The 17,242-nt window shown below is 39.6% G+C and overlaps 2 protein-coding genes across 2 annotated transcripts; both read left to right on the forward strand.

The window, feature by feature from the left end:
- The first annotated feature begins 6,204 nt into the window (after positions 1-6,204).
- Positions 6,205-7,146, forward strand: LOC141714685 (uncharacterized). Its single transcript, XM_074518189.1, has one exon. It carries the CDS (start codon positions 6,205-6,207, stop codon positions 7,144-7,146), a length of 942 nt encoding a protein of 313 aa, XP_074374290.1.
- Positions 7,147-15,746: 8,600 nt separating this feature from the next.
- On the forward strand, positions 15,747-16,760 carry LOC141714686 (uncharacterized). Its single transcript, XM_074518190.1, has one exon. The coding sequence runs from the start codon at positions 15,747-15,749 to the stop codon at positions 16,758-16,760; it is 1,014 nt and encodes a 337-aa protein (XP_074374291.1).
- The last annotated feature ends 482 nt before the right edge of the window (positions 16,761-17,242 follow it).

Consider the following 17,242-nt stretch of genomic DNA (forward strand, 5'->3'; position numbering starts at 1 on the left):
CAAAGAATAATAACTTCGATAATCGTAACACTTATAGTGTAAACTCTATGCCTGTGTTTATATACTACACAGTTACAAGATAAATTCTAATTGATATGGAATATAATTCTGCTTCCTAAAATATTTTAACCAGTTATCTTTTCTTCCAAGTATTTTATTCTTCATAGAATTCCTTCTTCATGCATAATTCTTTCTGTCTTAGTCTCGATCTTCTTTCCTTTCAATCAGTCGCCTGCCTTATCTGAAAGTCATCTTAAGTCCTGATATTATCTCCTGATAAATATCTTCTGATCACTTAAGTGCTGATAACTTAAGTTCTGATATCTTAAGTTTTGTCTTCAGTATAAGTGCTGATTTCCAGTTAAGTATTGATTTGTCTTGTTAGGTAAGATCTGAAAACTATACACAAATCATATTACACATGACATTATCAAATATATCTAACATCTATTTACATAAAATGTAATATTTTTTTTTAGGTATTTGTATTCAGTGTTCGGGATACGCCGAGTAGAGATTTGTCAGCGATGTTTGCTTTTCTTCATCCGTCCACATACAAGATGAAAGATGAATTTAATGAATATGTTGTGCAAAGGCTAAAAGATGGAGTTCTTCGGATTAACTTTATGCCTTATAACTACAAGTATATCTCTTTTCGTGCGTCCTATTTTAAAATATTGTATGGCCTTGATTAGTCGTATAGTTGTTGGTAAATTAATTATAATGTATGTAAAATTGTCGAATATATAATTTTTTAAATTATCAGATATGTATTTTTTTAAATTACATTTTGCTCACTTTAATTTGTTTATAATGAAAACAGTTTACATTGGATTTTGATTGTGTTTTGGGAATCAGAAATTTTCATCCTTAATCCATTGCCTCATCATCCTCATCCCCAGGACCTTTAAAAGGCTTTAATGCAGTAATTTTTTACTTCAATTTATAATTATATATTGAATATAATCGGTAATTGACGGATTTGACATTGTATTTTATAATTATAACATTTATAGGGCAGTGAAATCTTATAATGCTCAGGAAGGACGGGTAAACAAGAATCCCAAAGTTAAAAACCTTGTTGTGAGTATTTAGTCGATTTTTTAATTTTTCATTTTTGTAAAATATGGAATTATGATTAATCTTCGATGTCACTAATTGTCAACAATTTATTGGAATGTATAGGGATGCCCTAAACTACCAGGTGGCACAGAATGTGGATATGTGGTCATGCGATGTATGAAAAATTTAATTGAGGACCAGGAGATCAAGCTGTTAGACAAGGTACATTTTTTACTTTCCTTAATTCTATGAATATTACTTTTCAGTTGGTTGAGGAATGACATAGGTTTATTTGTGTTCCAGTGAGCCTCCAAGAGTCGCAGGTCTTATACAGAGGAGGACCTTGACGTCGTTCGCTATGAGACGCTTGATTATATCCAATCCATCATGTAGCTGTTGGCGACTCTAGCTTGGCGACTGGTACCTATATTATAATCTGAAAAACACCTTTATTTTGGTTGCATGTATTCGGATTATAACTAGTAATTAGAAAAGATTATGGATGAATGCCTAGTAGTTCATGTTTGGTGGTTTAGATTTGAAACTATGTAGCTAGTATGTTGGGATGATAATTTGGATGTTTGGAGATTGGGATGTTAATTTGGATGGTTGGAGATTGGAATGATAGTTTGGTAAATATTGGAGCTGAATTTGGTTGTTAAATGGAAATTGCTTGGTTTTCTGGCAATTTTTTGGCATCTGTGTTTCTGATTTTTGCATGGATAAAAAAGGTGATCAGACATCATTTTATACAAACCAACTGATTTTAAAACAAAGCCATTTATCATCATTTTTTGACATAAAACTGATGTTAATGTAATACTATAAACATCTGCTATTAAATAAAAAAATGATGCCTATCAAAGCTTGATACATCAATTCTAGTTGACCATTGACATCAGTAAAAACCGATGTTAAAGACTACAGCAAAAAAATCTTGAAACAAAAAACTGATGTTATTAAGCATTATAGACATCAGTTTGTCACAAATAGACATCAGTTACCAATGAAGAACCGATGTCAAAGGTACTATTAACATCGGTTGTTTGATGAAAACTGTTGTTACTGGTACTACTAACATCAGTTTATTGGTTAAATTGAAAGATTTTGCTTAGCTCATATATATTTAAATTGATAAAAATATCATATTATGATGATATATGAAGATTAGATATGCATGAGAATTATAATATCAAGATACAAAAATCGGTTTTAAACAAAGAACTGATGTTATATGTTGTTTTTGACATCAGTTTAAAATCGATGTTAAATGGGGGGGTCTTTAACATCACCCACGAAGACATGGATTTTTGCATTCATAGACATCGGTTTTTAGCTGATGTCTATTGATATTTTTCTAGTAGTGACGGTCTTTCAAATTGGTTCGGGAAAAGTAATAGAGAAGGAGTTGCATGGGGTCAAGCAGTTATCGTGAAGCCAAATGGACAAAATTGCTGCTATGAACATACATTTTGTAAAGCATTAAGGTTAGGAAAAATAATGACGAGCCTGCACATATTAAAAAAAAGGGAGTGCAACCCTTATGAAGAGAAAAAACATGGTGAAATCAAATTGAAGTAAAAGAAGCACATAAACAAAGAAATGAGCTCGCCCTTTTTAAATGTTAAAACATCAAACTGCATTGGTCATTGAATCCAGCAGCAAGAGATTGATCAAGGTATTCCATCATGACGCGCACTCGGGGGTAGCGCGCCTGTTATTATTTTGATGGATTCACATAGTGTCATGTGTGAAAGATAGATGGATTTTTATCAAGTTCAGTAAAACACCCAATTATATGAAATATTGTTCAAGCTCCGAAAAACGCTCAACTTCAAGGTGATCCCTTCGAGAGAAATTCCTTGTTAATAGATGTTTCTTCATAGTATGATTTTACATTCATTGTGCTTTTTTGAGGTTGCACTAGAATTCCTTCAAAACATCAACCATGAAGATATTTTATAAATTTTTGTTACATGGTGATTTTGCAGAAAATCTTGTCGTGGTAGATACTCCTCTTATAGAGGACGCGCCCTCCAAGGATGAAAACCTTGTCGAGGTAGATGTTCTCTTACAGAGGACGCGCCATCCAAGGATGAAAAACTTTGTCGAGGTAGATGCTCCTCTTACAGAGGACGCACCCTCCAAGGATAGAAACCTAGTCGAGGTAGATGCTTCTCTTATAGAGGACGCACCCTCAAAGGATGAAAACCTTGTCGAGGTAGATGCTCCTCTTACAGAGGACACGCCCTCTGAGGATGAAAAACTTTGTCGAGGTAGATGCTTCTCTTACAGAGGACGTGCCTTACAAGGATGAAAACCTTGTCGAGGTAGATGCTTCTCTTATAGAGGACGCGCCCTCTGAGGATGAAAAACTTTATCGAGGTAGATGCTCTTCCTGCAGAGGACGCACCCTCATGATTAAGGATAACATAAATTTTTGCTTAGGTTTAAAAAAAGGGAACAAATGTCTTCCACGATTAACGTATTAATCGGTTAAAATTATTTGGCTGCGCCCTGAAAGCCACAACAATATAGGTGCGCCTTATTGAGAGAACGACGCGTACAAATTTTTTGAATCAAAGAAAGTTAAAAATTCCAATATCATTTCCAGTGACATATGAAATTTTGGGGGTAGTTGTTATAGCCAAAAGTTGGTTCAAGAGATATCCGGATCAAAGTCTGGTCAACATAACTTAATTTGAGCGGATGCCAAGAAAAAGGGTTTTTACGGACGGGTTGGCACGATCCAAAATCCTTCGACAGGTTGGCACGAGCCAAAACCCTTGGACAGGTTGGCGTGCCAAAATCCTTGGACAGGTCAGGGCAAACCCTTATTTTTGGACAAGTTAGGGATAGCCCTAAATGTTTGATTGACAAATCCCTTGGACGGATTTCTCGGATATGATTACTTTGACAGATTCACACATTGGATTTTAATGGAGGTGGTTAAGGCGAGCCCTGACCGTTGAATAAGTTAGGGCGCACCCTATAATTTAAAATGATAAAAGAAAGATCAAAAGCTAATGACAGAAGGTGGCGCCAACATACATAAATGTTTGGACGCACTCTTAGATTTTACTGGGCACATAATGCAACTTTGACATGCTACTTGGACAGACTCTTTGGATACTTCAGGAGGAAAATGGAAGATTATTACTAACATATTTTTTGCAGGTACTCTATTATAGAACTCCTTCCTATAATGCAACCACAGGAAGACGGTGTCAGTGGTCAGAGACCTCCAAGGGTATGCCTGGACGGAAGGCCAATAAGTGTGCCCATTAAGGATATAGGGTAAACTTTGGTGTGTCCTTTGGGAGCTCTGTCTCTGTAGTCAACGGGTGTTCTCATTGAGAGACTTCGGAGTATCCTGCACTTTGCACCCAAAAGCTTGGGATCACTTATCCTATAATCTGGTAGGGGCTCTTTATCCGGGGGACAAGGATGCGTCCAACATTTGGGGTGAACCACGTCTATACATGCGTCCGCGGACTAAAGAAATAACTGGTAGTGGAGGGTTATCCTCGGCCGAGGAGATGCTTTATCCAGGAAATCTCGAAGCCGCAGACGAGCCTTGGACCTTATTGGTTGGACCTCATCGGCGGACATTCCTAAAACTAGTAAAAGACGGTTTCCAGTGGATTTTCTACGGGGCCTCGGGATGAGAAATCTAAGCCCATTAGGTTTTTTGTTCCCCAAGAACTACGTTGGCTTGGTTCACTATAAATAGGAATACGTAGACAAATTGTAAGGGGTCAGAAGCGAGAGCCTTAAGGAGTCACCAACCTAAGCAATCTCAGCCCCCAATTCATCAAAACCACCACACTCCATTCAATTTTCAGGAGAAGAACAATTATCGTAGATCTTGATTGCGGCGACGAACCTCAAAATTTGTTATTACCAAATTACTCCGTCAATAATAAATAACAAAAACAATATAAATTGAAGAAAGTAAGACAGAGAAGAAGACGAACGGAGAATGAAAATGAGAAAGCAAAAAAGTCCAACTTTCATATTTTACTTTACTCATATATGGTCTTAATGTGATCATTCTTCTTAGTCCGCCAAACAGTCCAGTAGAATGATAAGGCGCTTTCCGCCCATTTATGACAAACGGAGGTGATGTCAACCAGGCACTAAAAGTTTTAAGAATTATTATTTTATTCTCAGACTTCCATTATATTTATGTAAATATTGCACCTGTTTTTGGGAGAGAATCTAGTAAGTGTCACATGGGACAAGTGTTCTCTCTAATTTTTCAAAAATATATGAAAATATCCCTAAAAATTTAAATATATAAAAAAAAAGAAATTAAAAGCTTGCACGATGTTCCCCTGAAAAAAAAATCTTGGATCTATTCCGGCATCTAATGTAATATATCTTGAAATGATATTTAAAGACGCAAATTGATTCCTGTTTTCGTAATATATGACCAAAGTTCACGTGTCCTATGCATGTTGTAAATTACTTTCTTCGTCCCTAACTGGAACTAAATAATTTTTATTAATGCTTTTTCGGTATTCTCTAATGATGCTAAGAGTGGTATTTTTCTGTTTTATAGGTTGAGTTTTTATATATAAAATGGGTGGGAGCGCAACTTTTGTCACGGCTTCCATCTAATTTTTCTGAGTAAAAAAATAAATAATGTACCTAAAAGAAATACGGAAATAATCAATCATTGTTAATTTGAAAAAATTGTTTCTTCCCCAGCTCGAAAATAATACATAACCTGAACTAAAAGTTAAAATAATTTAGTGAGCATAGCTTACGACTGACAAAAAATTCAGCCATTAGATACCATACGTGACATATAAATGCGGGGAACACATTTATGTAATGTTGTTTGCTAATGAGTATATCAAGAATTCTTAGTGTATGGATCCAATTTCTATGTACAAGTATTCCCTACAGTATGATATCCGCCGTACAGCTGCCAGCGAATTCAAAAGAATTTGATACATTTGGACTAGTTAATTCGGTGGTTTAAGTTCGTAAGTTTATTCGTTTTGATATGCTTTATATCTTTCATTAACTGCTAGCCCATATAATTTTATAAGTGAATCTAGCCTCCACTCTGGAGCCTGTATAAAAATATCTCTTATCTCCTATTTCTGTCTCATATTTCTGCAAATCTAAAAAATGGAGAGAGCACAGGAAGATATGAAATATCTTGGAGTGTTTGGCATTTACAGAGAAGGACACAATATCATGGCTCCCCGGCGAAAAGTCTTTAATCAGATAACCCTTGCTTTCATCCTTCCACTCTGCTTCATTTTTCTAGCTCAAATGGAGATCTCCAAAAACCTTTTCTCCAGAATTCGATACCATCGATATCGTGATAACACGAACACGTCCACTGACTGGGTAGTGTACATTCTGTTCAAGCTTGCATACTTCACTTTCCTTTGTATACTTTCCCTCCTCTCCACTTCTGCTGTGGTTTACTCTATAGCTTGCATTTACGCCAACCGCGAAATCTCATTCAAGAAAGTCATGGGCGTTGTGCCACAAGTATGGAAACGCCTAATGGTCACGTTCATTGTCATATTCGTACTAAATTTCATATACACTGTTATCGCGGTTGCAACCATGATTCTTTCCTTAACTGTCGATAACAAGAGTTCCACCTTCTTATTTTTCGTACTCTTAATCATATACATCACAGGTTTCGTATATCTCACTATCGTGTGGCAGCTAGCTAGTGTTGTGACCGTCTTAGAAGAGTCTTACGGAATTAAGGCGATGAACAAAAGTAGGAACTTGATTAAAGGCAAGTTTTGGGTGGTTTTGGCTATATTTTTCAAGCTGAATGTTGTTTTCGGAAGTATCCAGTTTGTGTTTTACGTTTTCGTGGTGTATGGGTTCGTTTGGGAGATGTGGAAGAGGGTTGCTGTTGGATTGTCATGCTTAGCTTTACTTGTGCCAGTGGTTCTCTACGCTCTGGTTCTTCAAACAATAATCTACTTCGTTTGCAAGTCGCATCACAATGAAACAATTGATAAGCCTGCATTGTCAAAGCGTCTTGGAGAATATGAGCGTTTGTTATCCGAACCATATGAAGTTCAACTTGAAAAGGTTTAAGCGACTTGTTTGTTTAATAAATGCTGGATCCGCGATCTTAAGCTTAAGTTGTTATTGTCCGGAATCATTTTTAAATTTAAGTGTGTGTTTGAGTATGAAATTCATGTGTTGATCACATGATATTTGTATTAATCGCATTCAAAATACCTACGGAGCGAAAAAATATGTGAAGTTTGTTTTCGTTGATGAAAAAACAGAGGTTGAACATGTACTTCAATTGAAAACTTTTGAGACCCCGATGAGTAATCTTGGACCCTTAATTGGCAACTGTTATAAGGTTTCGAACTCTATTCTTTCAGTAATTAAGCATGCAATGACTTTGATTTTGACTAATTGGCTTAAGGTCTTCTCCTCTCTCACGCAAACTTGAGTCTCGTCTACGTGGCGGATGATGGGTGATGAAGCTGTGATGCAGAGGACTCTGCAAAACAGAACCGCTAGGGGGGCCGTATCCCCGCAGCCTCTCCACTGTGAGAATAAGAATGAGGTTTCTTGAAGAAGAAGAAGAAGAAGAAGAAGAGGGAAGAAGGAGTTATTCAAAATATGTATAGTGGTGTTTGTATAAATGTGTAGCAGTCAAATGTTTTTCAACCCCTAAAACCCTTTTCTTGAGGCCTTTTATAGGCCTCAATATTTAGGGTTTTAGGGGTTTGTACCTCTTCATCGTAACTGTTGATCATTCTTGGTTGGTGAGTGATTGGACGGTTTGGATAGACTACGGGGCCCAGATGTCCTTCTTCCACCAGTGTTGTCTTGGGATCTTTACATATGGACAACTGAGATGCAATTGTTCCATTTTTGGTAACAAAAGACAGTTGACATTTTTGTCTTGTGTCACGTGACCAAGGGGCCACCCCGGTTTGGGCCTGGGGTGTTTTCTATCTGGGCTCTTGCTTCACTTTATTTGGGTTTAATTATTTATGACCTATCATTTGCCTCCCACTCTCTTATGCGGGTTTTTCCGGATGGGGGAGTAGTCTTCTTTTCCGGAGTTTGCATTATTGTCTGCGTGACTCTTAGAAAAAATTTTGCATTTCCTTTTTGATTTGTGGCCCCCTAGCCCCGGGGTGTTGTTGGCTACAAGTCCCCGGGGTTGTGTCTGTATAGGCCTTTTGAATTCTGTAACTTGCAAATTTTTTGCATTTCCTCTTTGATTTGTGGCCCCTTAGCCCGGGGTGTTGTTGGGTACAAGTCCCCGGGTTTGTGTCTGGATAGGCTTTTTGAATTCCGTAACTTGAAAAATGTTTGCATTTCTTCTTTGCTTTGTGGCCCCAGCATTGATGAGCCCGAAGGGCATCATGATGAAAGCGTAGACTGCCCGATGGGTAATAAAGGATGTTTTAGTGATGTCTTCAGGATTCATGCGGACTTGGTTATACCCTGAGAAGGCGTCCATAAAGTTGAGTATTGTGTGACCCGAAGTCGCGTCGATTAGCTGGTCCATATTGGGGAGGGTATAAGAATCTTTTGGGCATGTAGCGTTGAGGCTTGTATAATCGACACACATTCTCCATTTCCCATTCGGCTTCTTGACTAAAACTACATTGGCGAGCCAGTCAGGGTACTTGATTTCGCAGATGATGTCGGCCTTGAGCAACTTTTCTACTTCTTCGTCTATACCCAGTTGCCGCTCCGGGGCGAAGTTTCTCCTCTTCTGTTTGATCGGCCTCTTCTGCAGATCTACATCCAGGCTGTGCATCGCCACAGACTGGTCTATCCCGGGCATGTCTTCTGGTGTCCATGCGAACACGTCCGCGTATTCTTTTAGCAGCAGGATGAGTTCTTGTTGGAAGGATGTCTCTAAGCCTTTTCCAATCTTCAGCTTCCGGGGGGGTCCCCGGGCTCCAACTCTATCTCTATAGTCTGTGCAACGGGCTCCACTTTGGCTTTTTCCTTTATCTCCACAAATTTCTATATCCGGGCATCAGCGTTGGTTATGCCGTACCCCGAATCCTCTATTACGTTGACGTCCACCCTTGGCCTTTTGTTGAGATGTTCACGATGTTTTTTGCGGCTTTGGCCTTTCGGTAAGGCCATTGCCTTCTTCCTGTTTTCAGGTTCGGTTTTTGCCATCACTAGAGCCTGCGCATAGCATCTTCCAGACACGTCCCGATCCCCTTTAAGTTCTCCGATGCCTCCCAGGGTGGGAAATTTTAGCTTCAGGTGAATTGTTGAAAGGATGGCCGGAGCTTGGTGATGGCGGGCCTCCCCAAAATCATGTTGTTGGAGGAAGTAGCACTTATCACGTAGAATTTCATGACATAAGAAACTTGCTGGGGTGCAGTGTCAAAGACCATGGGGAAATATATTACCCCGCAGATCGGGATCATATTATTTCCTAATCCGTAGAGGGGGTCTTCAAGGCATGTGTCCATACGGAGGTGTCCCAATTGCATCCTGTTAAGTGTGTGCTCAAAAACAATGTTAGCCGAGGAGCCGTTATCAACCAAAATTGTTTTTACCTCATTGTCGGCGATGCCGAGAGTCATGACTAGGGCTTGGTTGTGTTCGGGATCTAGGCCCTCATAATCGGCTTCAGAGAAGTATATGGGTTCATCTTCAAAGGGCTGGATCATCATGACTTCACTGTCCATGTTTGGACTCCGGGGTGGAGAGGAGGTTCCCCAGAAGATCACGTTGACCACGTGATTACCGCTATTAGAGAACTTATCTTTGTCACTAAGCCTCCTTTGCAGGTACTGGTTCATATTACCCTTCTTGATCTGGTTTTCAATAAACATTTTGAAAGAGAAACAGTTTTCCGTGGTATGGCCATGATCCTCATGGTATCCGCAATGTTTATCTCACGCCCTGTTCTTGGGAGGTGCTAGTAACGACTTTGGAGGGTAATAGAAGGGTTTCCCTTTGACCTCTCTTAAGATGTCAGCCCGGGGTCGGTTGAGTGGTGTCTATTCGGGCTCTGGCTTGGGGTCTCTCTGGAGTGTTCCTCCTGGTTTTCGGGACGGGTTTCAGAAGTCTTGTGATTCTTTTCCTTCTATAGGTCCATAGCCACTTGGATATGCTCCGGGGTCATGTTCCCCTAAGGGTTTGTAGAAGTTTCTGCATACTTGTGGGCCGCTTTCTCTATAGTTAGTCTCTTGTCTCCAGGCTGGAGTTGAGATGAAACTCGAGTTATAGGGGGCTCCTCTTCTATCTCCTCCATCTCGCCGTCCCTGGGTGGGACAACGGTGGGCTGAATAGTTCCCGAAACCGAGGTTTTACTCTTTCTTGTGGCCATTTTTTCAGAATAGAGTATAGGAAAAAGTAGCACAAGTGCAACAAGGTGTGTGACTGTATTGTAACGAAAGATACGAAAAATGAGTTGTAAAGAGAGTGAGGGTACTGTCCTTACTTGGGAGGGGGTTTTCTTGATTTTTAAAACTGTATAACATAACTGGAAACGGAACCACACCACTAGAGGTTCGACCCCTCCTTCTAGAACCAATGATAACTCTATTTCTTCCCAGGTCTTCTCCTCTCTCATGCAAGCTTGAGTCTCTTCCACGTGGCGGATGATGGGTGATGAAGCTGTGATGTAGGGGACTCTGTAAACCAGAACCGGGGGGGGGGGGGGCGCTGTATCCCCGCGGCCTCTCCGGTGTGAGAATAAGAATGGGGTTTCTTGAAGTAGAAGAAGAAGATGGAAGAAGGAGCTATTCAAAATATGTATAGTGGTGTGTGTATAGATGTGTAGCAGTCAAATGTTTTTCAACCCCTAAAACTTTTTTCTTGGGGCCTTTTTATAGGCCTCAAGATTTAGGATTTTAGGGGTTTGTACCTCTTCATCCTAGCCCTTGATAATTCTTGGTTGGTGAGTGATTGGACGGTTTGGATGGACTGTGGGGGCCGGATGTCCTTCTTCCATCAGTGTTGTCTTGGGATCCTTACATATGGACGGCTGGGATGCAATTGTTCCATTTTTGGTAATATGAGACAATTGACATTTTTGTCTTGTGCCACGTGGCCTAGGGGCCACCTCGGTTTGGGCCTGGGGTGTATTCTATCTGGGCTCTTGTTTCACTTTATTTGAGCTTAATTATTTATGGCCTATCATTTGCCTCCCACTCCCTTATGCACGTTTTCCCGGATGGGGGAGTAGTCTACTTTTCCGGAGTTTGTATTATGGCCTGCTTGACTCTTAGAATTTTTTTTGCATTTCCTTTTTAATTTATGGCCCCCTAGCCCCGGGGTGTTGTTGGGTACAAGTCCCCGAGGTTGTGTCTAGATAGGCCTTTTGAATTCCGTAACTTGAAAAATGTTTGCATTTCTTCTTTGCTTTGTGGCCCCAGCATTGATGAGCCCAAAGGGCATCATGATGAAAGCGTAGACTGCCCGATGGGTAATGAAGGATGTTTTAGCGATGTCTTTAGGATTCATGCGGACTTGGTTATACCCTGAGAAGGCGTCCATAAAGCTGAGTATAGTGTGACCCGAAGTCGAGTCGATTAGCTGGTCGATATTGGGGAGGGGATAAGAATCTTTTGGGCATGCAGCGTTGAGGCTTGTGTAATCGACACACATTCTCCATTTCCCATTCGGCTTCTTGACCTAAAACCACATTGGCGAGCCAGTCGGGGTACTTGATTTTGCAGATGATGTCGGCCTTGAGCAACTTTTCTACTTCTTTGTCTATAGCCAGTTGCCGCTTCGGGGTGAAGTTTCTCCTCTTCTGTTTGATCGGCCTCTTCCGGGGATCTACATCCAGGCTGTGCATCGCCACAGACTGGTCTATCCCGGGCATATCTTCCAGTGTCCATGCGAACACGTCCGCTATTCTTTTAGCACCAGGATGAGTTCTCGTTGGAAGGATGTCTCTAAGCCTTTTCCAATTTTCAGCTTCTGGGTGGGGTCCCCGGGCTACAACTCTATCTCTATAGTCTGTGCAGCAGGCTCCACTTTGGTTTTTTCCTTTATCTCCACAAATTTCTATATCCGGGCATCAGCGTTGGTTATGCCATACCCCGAATCCTCTATTACGTTGACGTCCCACCTTGGCCTTTTGCTGAGATGTTCACGATGTTTCTTGTGGCTTTGGCCTTTGGGTAAGGCCCATTGCCTTCTTCCTGGTTTCCGGTTCAGTTTCTGCCATCACTAGAGCCTGCCCATAGCATCTTCCAGACACGTCGCGGTCCCCTTTAAGTTCTTCGATGCCTCCCGGGGTGGGATATTTTAGCTTGAGGTGAATTGTTGAAGGGATGGCCCGGAGCTTGGTGATGGCGGGCCTCCCCAAAATCATATTATGGGAGGAAGTAGCACTTATCATGTAGAATTTCATGACATGAGATACTTGTTGGGGTGCAGTGCCAAAGACCATGGGGAGATATATTACCCCGCGGATCGGGATCATATTATTTCTGAATCGGTAGAAGGGGTCTTCAAGGCAACAGAGATGTCCCAATTTCATCCTGTTAAGTGTGTGCTAAAAAATAATGTTAGCTGAGGAGCCGTTATCAACCAAAATTCTTTTTACCTCATTGTCGGTGATGTCGAGAGTCACGACTAGGGCTTGGTTGTGTTCGGGATCTAGGCCCTCATGATCGGCTTTAGAGAAGTATATGGGTTCATCTTGAAAGGGTTGGATCATCATGACTTCACTTTTCATGTCTAGGCTCTAGGGTGGAGAGGAGGTTCCCCCGAAGATCACGTTCACTACGTGCTTGCCGCTATTAGAGGACTTATCTTTGTCACTAAGCCTCCTTTGCAGATATTGGTTCATGTTGCCCTTCTTGATCTGGTCTTTAATAAACATTTTAAAAGAGAAGCAGTTTTCCATGGTATGGCCATGATCCTCATGGTATACGTAATGTTTATCTCGCGCCCTTTTCTCGGGAGGTGCTAGTAACGGCTTTGGAGGGTAATAGAAGGGTTTCTCTTTGACCTTTCTTAAGATGTCAGCTCGGGGTCGGTTGAGTGGTATTTATTCGGGCTCTGGCCTGGGCTCTCTCCGGAGTGTTCCTCCTAGTCTCCGGGATAGGTTTCAGGAGTCTTGTGATTCTTTTCCTTCCATAAGTACATAGCCACTTGGATTTGCTCCGTGGTCATGTTCCCCTAAGGGTTTGTAGAAGTTTCTGCATACTCGTGGGCTATTTTCTCTATAGTTAGTCTCTGGTCTCCGGGCTGGAGTTGAGATGAAGCACGAGTTATGGAGGGCTCCTCTTCTATCTCCTCCATCTCGTCGTCCCTGGGTGGGACAACGGTGGGCTGAGTAGTTCCCGAAAACGACGTTTTACTCTTTCTTGTGGCCATTTTTTCAGAATAGAGTATAGGAAAAAGTAGCACAAGTGCAACAAGGTGTGTGACTGTATTGGAATGAATGATACGAAAAATGAGTTGTAAAGAAAGTGAGGGTACTGTCCTTACTTGGGAGGGGTTTTTCTTGATTTTTAAAACTATATAACGTAACTGGAAATGGCACCGCACCACCGGAGGTTCGACCCCTCCTTCTAGCGCCAATGATAACTCTATTTCTTCCCAGGTCTTCTCTTCTCTCACGCAAGCTCGAGTCTCGTCCACGTGGAGGATGATGGGTGATGAAGCTGTGATGTAGGGGACTCTGCAAAACAGAATCGGAGGAGGGGCTGTATCCCCGCGGCCTTTCCGGTGTGAGAATAAGAATGGGGTTTCTTGAAGAAGAAGAAGAAGAAGAAGAAGAGGGAAGACAGAGCTATTCAAAATATGTATAGTGGTGTGTGTATAGATGTGTAGCAGTAAAATATTTTTCAACCCCTAAAACCCTTTTCTTGGGGACTTTATAGGCCTCAAGATTTAGGGTTTTAGGGGTTTGTACCTCTTCATCCTAGCCCTGCTCATTCTTGGTTGGTGAGTGATTGGACGGTTTGGATGGACTGTGGGGCCCGAATGTCCTTCTTCCACCAGTGTTGTCTTGGGATCCTTACATATGGACGACTGGGATGCAATTGTTCCCTTTTTGATAACATGAGATAGTTGACATTTTTGTCTTGTGTCATGTGGCCTAGGGGCCACCCCGGTTTGGGCCTGGGGTGTGTTCTATCTGGGCTCTTGCTTCACTTTATTTGGGTTTGATAATTTATGGCCTATTAAGATCGATGCTAAGTTGCTTGATCTTATCTATCATCTAAAATTTACATACGTTCTTAATGATTTTAACATTATCCTCTCATGAGATTTGCTATATACTTGGATTGTGTTCCATAAACTTTTTTTGGACAGAAAAAAGATATTATGTAAAAGAATTAAATTCTTCAACTAATTCCCGAACAATTTTTATGGAATAAAGGAAAATAAATCTGCAAATTTGAGAGGAATTATTTTTTATTTTTGTTTCTAAAATTTTCTTCTTATTTTTGAAAATATTATAAGAAAAAGAAAAATTAGGTATTTTTTATTTTTTCTTTCTATCCTAGATTCAGGAACATAGTGAGGGGCGGATCCAATGTAAGACTAAAGGTGGCATTGGTCCCCCATTTTTTCAGCAGGCTAGTAGTAGTATTGAGTGTGATGTATATAAATGGAATGTATTTTATAAAATGTTTCCTCCAACTTGAGTTTATAGTCCATTTGGCTAGACTTTATAAATATATATAAAACTTGGCCCATATAAAACCTAATAAACAAGTAGAACTAAGAAAGAAACAATTATTCACCAACACTTCTTTTCTCTTGTCATGGCTTAGTTAAAAATAAGTTTTTCAACAAAATATATGATGAATATCTCATATATTGTCTAACTTTGTATCGAGAAATTGCTCGTATTATCATTGTAGATTTGATTGTAGATTTGATTATAGATGATTTTCGTTATTTGAAAGAGTAAAGATCTTTATTTTGATGTAGTATTTATGACAATATAATTATATACTTTACTGATAATTTTTTTTATCCCCTTCATATGTTGAATCTGCGTCGGCCTCTAATGTTACTATTTCATGTAAAACAACTCCCTCTGCAAATATATATATTTTTATTTGTAAATGTGTGCCAATAAGTAAGAGAACTACTCCCTCTCTAGTAGAGAGTAGCATACATATGGGGATAAGGATATTAAAAAAATGTGTAATTTAGTATGAAATATAAAAAAAGTATCAGATCAATTAATATTTAATATATGAAAGGAAGATGAAAAATAAAGCAGTAAATGTAAGTAAGTTATATATAAAGTATTATTCAGCACAGGAGGAAGTATAACAATTTATTTCTAAAACATGTCTAATTTTGTCCAGAATTATTTGAAATGAACCATAAATTCCAATTGTACCATAAAATACATGCTCAAATCGATACCTATGGTACGGGAGGAGTATTTTCGTTAAACATCTATGTAATGAGTTAGCTAAAGTTAATTACATAACAGGACAAAATTAAGAAGATTGATGTTACTAAAACACGAAGGTGCTCTTTGTTTCCTCGTGAATTGAAGAGCATACGGCATAATCATGAAGATACAAAAGTGCAAAAAGAACAGGGTAGAAGAAACATGCTTAATATTGAAATACCCGCATTCTTGTGACAGGAACTTATCATTCTTTACGAGCATTGGATGATAAAATCGATGCCAATGGTATCAATATATACTCACACACAATCTTGAACCAGAAATCAGGAAGTTTCAGCAAACTAAAATGGATGTCAAAGAAGGTAATTTGCAGTTCCTTGGCTTCAATGGCATCTACTCGGAAGCTTCTAAAATCATCATCTCTTGGAAAAAGATATTTACTCAAATTACACTGGTTTTATTTCTCCCTCTGTCCCTCCTCTTGTTAGCTCATATTGCATTCACTTATATCTACTTTGAAAGAATTGTTGGCTACAACTACTGGATATACAATACTGAGTACAACCGAGTAGGCCGAGCGTATTACAATAAGTCCCTTGATCTCGCATCATCCGAATTAATAGCCTGTTGGCTTTTCCACATAGCATACCGCACTTTTTGTCTCACTTTCTCTTTTCCATCAACTTTTGTTGTGGTTTTCATTGTCTCCTGCATCTACACCGTCCGCGAAGATGATATTACCTTTCGAAGAGTCAGAACTATTATCCCCAAAGTTTGGAAGAGGCTGAAAGTCACGTTTTGGTGGTCATTCCTTACTTTGTTGTGGTATTATTGTTTCGCATCTCTAGGCCTTTTTGCATGGGGATATTATGTGGGATTGGCAAATCATGCTAGTAAAATTGTTGTTATCATTCTACTAATCTCTCTTGAGATAGGGTTCATATACTTCATGAGTGTTTGGCAGATTTCTAGTGTGGTATCGATTTTGGAAGACGCGCATGGGATGCAAGCAATGAAAAGAAGCTTTGAGGTTACAAGAGGAAAGAGGTGGATGACAATGCTCATCTTGTTCAAATTAAACTTATTTCTTGTTTTCATACAAGTGGTGCTCGAAATATATGTTGTGGATGGACAGTCTCTGGGAATATTGCCAAGAGTTGGTTTAGGGTTTTTGTGCCTGGGATTACTTATCTACTTGAATATCTTAACGTTGGTGATTCAAACTATAATTTACTTTGTTTGCAAGTCGTATCGATATCATGAAAATACTACTGGCAAAACAACATTAACTGATCAGTTGGATGGTTATTTAACTGCTCTTTTGATGGCCAATAAGGATGTTGAGCTAGCTGCAGTCTGATCATATGGATCTGATCGTTGTTTGATCTTCTAGTGCGTCGGGCCTAAACTATAATAAATTATTATTGCTCGAGCCACTACTGACTACTACATGTTAGGGGAGCGATTGCAGTTAGCATCCCTGCAACACAATTAATATTAATATCTTATCTATTGTTGTACTAAATAATTAATGCAATCCATTATGTTTATTTTTGAAATTGTTAAATAAAATTTTAAATGTTAAGCGCACTAAAAGTAGTTTGTTCGGTACACTACAAGAAATATGGTCATTTGCAGCGGAAAACTTGCGACGGAATAATTGGGCGCGTCACATTATGACAGAACACGTCAAATCGTCGCGTGTTTTTACGACGGAATGCAAATTCGTCGCAAGAATAATGTTTTATTAATAAATTTTAATGTCAGCCATTTAAAAATAAGGGAAAATTATATAAAGTTATTTCAAAATTACGAAGATTCATACTTTTCGTCGTAAGGTGT

Source organism: Apium graveolens, chromosome 3 (assembly GCF_009905375.1).
Source record: "Apium graveolens cultivar Ventura chromosome 3, ASM990537v1, whole genome shotgun sequence".
Lineage (NCBI taxonomy): Eukaryota > Viridiplantae > Streptophyta > Magnoliopsida > Apiales > Apiaceae > Apium > Apium graveolens.

Coding starts and splice junctions, on each gene's coding strand:
- LOC141714685 (XM_074518189.1), top strand. CDS start 6,205: ATGGAGAGAGCACAGGAAGATATGAAATATCTTGGAGTGTTTGGCATT.
- LOC141714686 (XM_074518190.1), top strand. CDS start 15,747: ATGGATGTCAAAGAAGGTAATTTGCAGTTCCTTGGCTTCAATGGCATC.